The sequence below is a fragment of the Vicugna pacos genome, chromosome 5 (genome assembly GCF_048564905.1).
Source record: "Vicugna pacos chromosome 5, VicPac4, whole genome shotgun sequence".
Classification (NCBI taxonomy): Eukaryota; Metazoa; Chordata; class Mammalia; order Artiodactyla; family Camelidae; genus Vicugna; species Vicugna pacos.
The window spans coordinates 48,957,431-48,964,866 of record NC_132991.1 but is presented as its reverse complement, the minus strand read 5'-3'; the positions used below and the strand labels follow the sequence as shown (position 1 = coordinate 48,964,866).

The following is a 7,436-nucleotide window of genomic DNA, read 5'->3' as shown; positions in this document are numbered from 1 at the left end:
GACGGGGAAGATCTGAGGGAACAGGAGCCATCCTTAAATACTCAAAAATCTGCCCTTCAATAGAGCAACTGGACAATTCTTTATGACTAGAAAACAGAAGTTACATTAATGGATAGAAGAGGAAGACAGATTTCAGTCTAATAAGCAAAAACCTCTTAATTCCTGAAAAATCTCAGAAACTGAGAAAAGGCTTGCTGGAAAGGCAATAAATTCTCATTTCGTCACAGCAAATATACAGGAAGACTGGTTATCCATTTGTGACCTGGGGGATGGGGAGGTTAGATAGCAATTATGTTTGGGAAAAAGTAAGATGAGATGATTTCTCAGGTTCATTCAGTCTAAGCCTTGTATCAGGCAGGTAGAAAACTGCTTTCTTTAGGTAAATACTGTAAGAGCTAAAATTTTAGTGTGGCAAGTGATTACTGAAATGTATCAAGTCAAACTGGGTTCAACAGGTCTGATCCTCAGTCATTTCAGAGCCTAGACGGCTACAACCTTTTCTCCAATGTGGGAACCACAGGCAGGGACAAAATCAGTATCCTTCACTATCAGGGAGGCTACTTAATGGAACAGACTGTACACTATTTATTCTCAGTATAGCTTGATGCTGTCAGCAAAGATTAAATGGAAGCAACATTAAAAAAAAAACACTTTCTGTAACAATGAGTGGTTTTGGTATTGTTTTATTTTTTTTCCCAGCACATCTTAAAAATCACACATGGGCATTTGCTTATAGAACAGTACAGTCTAGGAAAAGCAATAAAAGGAGAATCTAAACATACACTGAAAGCACAGTATATAGACTATGTGTTGAGCCCTTGTGGAAAATAGTATGGCTCAGTCTGAATTGACAAAGCTATGCTGGAATCTCTCAGAAATTTTCCCTCCCACCTCATATCCAATTTAAGACTATCAATAAAAAGAGAAGAATTGTTGGTATGCATTAGTTACAGCAGTATAATGGCTTACATAGAAGTGCTTACCCACATGTGGTTCCCAAAAGATGACTACAGTACTGGCAGGAATACGTACTGCCTTGGAGGAAGACTCAGGATAAGATATTATTCAAGTCAAGTTGTATCAGAGCCAAAGTATTTCACAGGCTTAGCAAAAAAGGACAAAAATTGAGGAATATAACCTACACATATTTCTTATAAGATTTATCATTGTTTGGAAACAGAAATATTCATTATTCTGAAGGCACCATCACACAAAAAAGGACTGACACACAACATAAGGAATAGGTACCCCAGCCCACCCCCCCACTCCAGGCTGTGCTCCTCAGGGAGCTGTGTGAGCAAACATCCCAAATGTGTAGTGGGTGTCTCCGGGACTGAGTGAGTATGCCCCACCCACCAAGTCACATCCTAGGGCTACTAAGTTGGGATAGTAGGAATGAAAATGCAAGACGTAGAGTACATGTAAATCCCAAAGACTGAACAGGTGTATGTGAGAGTACAGGTCCACCACACAGTTAGTTAAATATGCTAAAAAAGGTGATTGAAACCAACACTGGGGAAAGGATGTTCCGTGTTTCTGCATACAACTACATAATTCCTGATGTGTTCTTGAAGAGGAAGAGCCTTGAATTGCTAAACAATCTGTCTCTAAAGACTCATCCTCTCCCACCCATTTTAAATAATGGCTATCTCATGGGGAAAAAAAAAATCCCAACAAGGCACTGTGAGCTTTGGGGAATATTCTTTAAATAGCTCAAAAAATAATTATTTTAGAAACTGTATACTAGCACAAGAATTTCATGTCCTTTTTGGATACATGAACAACATTACTTCAGGAGGTAAACCATATGTTTCACAGGGTACTCATGCTATTTGTGAAAAACAATGCCAACAATAAGATGCCTTAGAAACATGTATATATGCTGCTTAGAAATCCACACTAAAAACATTGTTTTTTCCTTCTCTCTCTCTTAGATTTGAAAGTTCAGAGTCTTTGAAAAACATTCTTAATGATACTTAATGAGTTATTTTTGTTTCTTGTGGGGAAAAAAAAGTATAAAATAATCTTTGGGAACCAAAAAAGAAATCTTTTTATACTCACAGAAGAAAAGTTACTTAATTCTGTGATGGTTCTTTGGCTTGAGTGTTCTGTTTATCAGTGGTCCTTACTCACGTTTGTTAAGGAATTGTTGTGGTTAGAAGAGCACGAAGTGCTCATTCTTTGAGGATCTTCCAAGGTTCAAATGGGAATGCTTCAGGTGCACAGGAGACTAAACACCTCCTAGGAATATAATATTGATTTAGAATAATTAGAGAGTAACAAAACCTAGCTAACAACATACTCAGCTATAAATCCAAAAGGATTTAGTTATATTTAGGTTGCACTGATTATACTTCATTAATAAAATTATAAAAATCAATTTTGTTTTCAAATCAGTGGAAATATGAAGATGAAAAACTAAAATTCAAAGAAAAACTCAGATGCAAAGAACAAAGGGCTTCACACTCCCTCTAAAGAAAAAAAAAATCTTAGACCCAGGTCCATTTTATTAATAACATGTTTCTATAATCTTTGACATTACAGGTAGTTTTTACAGTTAAATATCACACTAAAGACAAACACTGTTTGGCTTAGGGAGCAGAAAGCTGAGTAACTTACATCCTTCATGTCAGACACCACATTTCAATAGTTTAAAACAATCTTTTACAGTTTCTAGATTTCAGCATCAATGTATACATTATTTCCTTCTCAGGAAGTTGTAATTAATAAGGATTAAATGTATATATTGACATATGGCTCATTTGGGAACGTGAAGCCTTGAGCAAAGACCAAGCTTCGTAACTCGTAAAGCCAACTGTGGTGCTGAATTCTTCAATCCTAACCTGGCACTTATTTTCTGCTTTTCTCTACCATGAGCTAAGTCCTAATTAAAATGAAAGCTGCTAAAGATAAAGTGGTAAACAAAAAACTATTAAAGCTGTCCTTAACTCCTGTCTCAGTGTTTCTTAAAATGTAGATATGCTTTCCACAGAATTCTATCTTGGCTGCTTTAAGCACCAGCACACGCAGTTTGTGAATGGATCTACAATAGTTTGTGTTCTCCATTTACATAGAACAGATGTTCAATCAAACTCAGCCCATTTGAACAGCCAAGGTTACAGGCTTCAGCTTGGGACCACAGGGCTTCTCTGATCAGGTATGTTTAAAAAGTTGCAACTATAAAAGAATATGACAACGGAAAATCTCTGGAGTCAACATGCAAAAGGCATTTTGAAAAATGCAAGCGAGGACTCAGCAGTTACTAAGAGAATATTCTGAAAAAGAGGTTTTCTTGCAACCATCTGTATCTGGCATCATACACACACTGATGGAAGCTCATCCTTCATTGTGCTTTTGTTTTCCAAAATGCATCAACACAGCTACATATACTAGAAGGCTTCCAGCTTCACAAATAGCTTTTAAGTAATAGTACTACAATATGAAAGCGTTTAGGAAGAAAACTCCCAATTCTCTGAAGAGGAAAGAATTTAATCCTTTTTCTTTGTGGCAAAATGATGGGCACAATAAACATGTGGCTTTTGCAATTCTTACTAAACTAAAAAAGTTCATGTTACTCAGCATGAGACTAAACTCACTTATGCACTGTCAAGTGCACCAAACATTAAGGCAACAGTTCTCTAAGGGTCAGTAAAGCCTGTTCACTCTAAGTCTTTAATATTCAATGTCATTTCTCAGTAGCAGCAAGTTCCCATTCCCACTAAAACCCCAACCCAGATGTGATATCTTCAAATAAAATACTAGAAATATGACTAATTTAAGAAAGACAAGTTGGTGTTATGCAGTACTGAAAACCAAATAGTCTACATAAACAAACTTACTCAAAATGAGTTAAGATGCCTCACATAAACAACGTTCCCCAGATTTTAAGAAGCCATTTTCAGATATTTCAGAAATATGAGGCAAGGTTTTAAGTACTTCTGTGCATATTCAAGAACTCAGCTCTCCACAAATGCTAAGTATATGCTGAAGCACCTCTCAGAAGCGGGTGTGTGAAGTGGGGAAAGGCTTTCTGGTTTACTAAATCAGAGTGAAACAGTACTGACGAGTGTTCATGTGTTTCTAAATGATCCCTGTAGAAATGATTCCAACTGCAAAATGTAGTCCTCACTGTAAAATCAAGGCTGGGGAGTTGTGCATACATGGGAGAAGAAAAACAAAAGCATAAATCACTGATTTCCATAAGGTTCATGTAGAATAGTGAACTAGTGAACCCAACAATTTCAGGTGTTACATTTGTAGTTTCCTAATATCATATACAGATTTCTGAGGTTGCTGAAGTCTGAACTTCCTGGGAAAGAATGTTATAACAATCACGTGCAAAGGAATTGATCTGCTTATGAATCTGTAAGTTTTATTTAAAAAATTACTCAGAAACATGTATACACTCCATTGAGATTAGTACTGTATTAATTTTTACATTTTGATAATCATTAATAATTTTGATAATAGAGAAATTACCTTCATGAATAGATATATTTTTTAAAGCTGAGATTTTTATAATTCTAGAGGTCAGTGTAATTTCCCTATCAAATATCCAACTATTTCAGATATCAAGGGCTTTAAGTAAAGATCTCCTGGAAATTTTATAATTAAAAATAAATCACCAGTGAAGAGAGGCAGCTTCTAATAAATAAATAGTTTCTGTTGTTAAATGAATGTTTCATTTTGATTTGCTTACAGATTAAAGTTTATTAGTTTGAGGCCAATTTTATTTGTTAAAAATTATTTATCATTTTGAAGTCTTAAAAATATCATTTGGTCAATTTTAGATTTTTACTTTTCTGGTTAAGGCTACTTCAGATATAAAAGGTATCAAACTGCCCAAAAATACTCTGGAGCTGTTGCTACACAGACAGACAGTGTGTCCTTTTAAAGGATCGTCTGCATTTTGACTTAACATTAGCTGATCAAATATTAATTTTAAAAAATTATCAAAAGTTAGGTATTGCATTAAGAAAAGAATCCATCTCAAAATATGAATCATGAACCTTGACAGACAGTGACTCAAAGTAATCATTTCATTTATTTTAATGTCTAGGTTTGAATGTAAAAATGTTTGTTAAATGTGGTTAATGCTCTCCCTTTTAAGAAATATATTTTAAACTTTTGATTATGGCATGTTTATTAATTTTTTTTAAATTTAGGTTAAACCAGTAATTCAAAAAAAAGCATTAAACTATTATTAAGAACTAAATTGAAACTTCACTTTTACATGAAAATTTATCAAGTTGTTTGGGTTAATTTTTTTTTAAAGGGGTTTTGTCATTGAAACGGTTGAGGTTTTCAAATTCAGTAGCTGAATGATGACTGTGTTTCTTTAGCCCAACAATTCTTTGAACTGGAGACATTCAGTTTAAGGAGCTTTCCTTCTGCTCCCGTCGCAGCTTCTTCTGAGTCTCAGTAACAAGAATGTGAAATGAGAAACATTAGGACTCTATGCTGAATAAAGGCATTCCTTTCGTGGCAAACCTGTTCTTCACGTACAATGAGTGATAAGTCAGCTTTTCTTATAAAACATATTGTGAATGAATTAGGATTTAACAATATGTTATCTCAGTGATACAAATATAACTCATACCTCAGTAGAAACAGAAACATGGAGAACAAAAAACGTGTCCCCTGACAGAACAAATCATCTAAGGATTTAAGGTTTTATAACTATACTAATTTCAAAGAAAAATGTAGGCCAAGCACCTTACAGAACTGAAGACATCCTAAGTAAGAGATTGCCTATATTCTTTCATGGCTACCCTCCCATAATGGCCTACTTACACTAGAATGCACTCTTAAAAAAACACACATGTGTATCACTCCTTGGTGGAATCTTTCCCTAGATAGCTGCTTCCCAGAAACTTTTAAAAAGAGGCTAGAGAAACAATAGATGACACCAAATTCTGCCTTTGTTCTCAAGAAGCATCAATACAAAACAGCTGGCAGCATCTTCTTCTGAAATGACAACTGGCAGCCTGACTGAAATTTGAAATGACAACCAGTTGGCTGTAAACTGATGTACCTACAATGAGAGAGATTTAGGAAGACCATCTGTCAATCCATAGATGTAGGAACAAAACAAACTACAGAATGGAACAAACTTATTTTAAACCAACAAACAAATGTAGCCGAAATAAAGTCCATGATATATTTGATTACTGGTATAACCATAGTTAAAGATTTCAAAAAAAAAAAAGTGACATTTTTCATAACAATAGTAATGGATTTATAAAAGGTTTCTGTTTCCAAAGATGTTATTGGGGTCCACATATTCCTTGACAGACTTCAGCATCCCAAAGCCGACATCAGAGATACTTTCCTTTAGCCACTGCTTCCGTAACTTGCCCACTGGAAAAACAAAATCAAAAATGCTTCAATATACACTACGATGCTGGGAACCAATCAATCTTGTGACCATGAATGAGCAAACACTGTGTGATAAATGCTTTTATTCAAAAATGAGAAATGTTTTGCTTTATTTGATTTATTGCGCCCACCAGACTATCAAGCTCATTAAGCCCAATGTATTCCCAAGGGAAGCCTGTGCTCCACAGTGTCTCCTTTCTCTGTAAACTAGAAAATGGAGATGAAGTAAGCTTGGACTGAGATTATGGCCCATTTTACAAGTAACAAAATGAGAAAAACATGCATTTCAAAAGAACCCATCTCCTGTCTTCAATAAAACATGCCAATTTCAGAGAAAATGAAGTTAACTAAAGAAAAATATCATATCCAGATGAACTTGTTCGTTACACTATAGCAAAAATGACAGGATATATATTGCAAAATATTTTAAGGAGAACAAAAGCTTTAAGGAATTTAGAAAATCTGAACCTTGGACTTAAGAAAAAAAAATCTGGTTATGAAGGTTTCCATTTTCTTTTCAAATGACTTTAAAATAAATTTGCATATTCAAATAATGGTTATTTTCTTCCTATTGTTTTTCCTGAGGTAGAGATTTTTTTAGGCACTAAATAAATCAAATACCTAAACCATCTTAAATTCAATTATCTGCTTTTATACACTGTGTAATGTTTCCCTTCTTTGTTTCTAGGTCTTGCTAATTTATTCTGAGAATAATGAAGTAATATAATAGTTAGCAGCATAAATTATATTTTAAAAGATATTCAATGAAAAACATAACCTTTTCTAAGTAGAACTTTTGTAAGAAAGTTACATGTACTTAATCTATAAAAGTGGCATTAAAAAGCAAAGCAGGATGCTGATCTGTGGCAAAATGAATAAATCTTTTAATTTTCGGGTAGGACTATTTGTGGTTAGTACTTTTCAAATGTATTACTGTAATAACTGAATTCAAATGGTCATTTTCCACAAATTTTCATTAATGATCCAAAGTCATCAACAGTGATTTAATTGGCCAACTAAATTGGGAAGCCTTCTTTCATTAAAGTATTCAGCCTGTC

General features: G+C 34.4%; 1 protein-coding gene across 2 annotated transcripts in view; it reads right to left on the bottom strand.

Moving 5' to 3' along the window:
* Positions 1-667: 667 nt before the first annotated feature.
* AGPS (alkylglycerone phosphate synthase) overlaps positions 668-7,436 on the bottom strand; it is a 114,998-nt gene continuing 108,229 nt past the window's right edge. The window contains exon 20 of one of the 2 annotated variants that reach the window (XM_072961209.1): positions 668-2,241. In XM_072961209.1, coding sequence (XP_072817310.1) covers positions 2,231-2,241 — 11 coding nt within the window. In that variant the 3' untranslated portion in view covers positions 668-2,230. Of the gene's footprint in view, positions 2,242-2,489; positions 6,361-7,436 lie in introns of those variants that run through there. The other variant, XM_006210205.3, reaches the window with a different exon arrangement.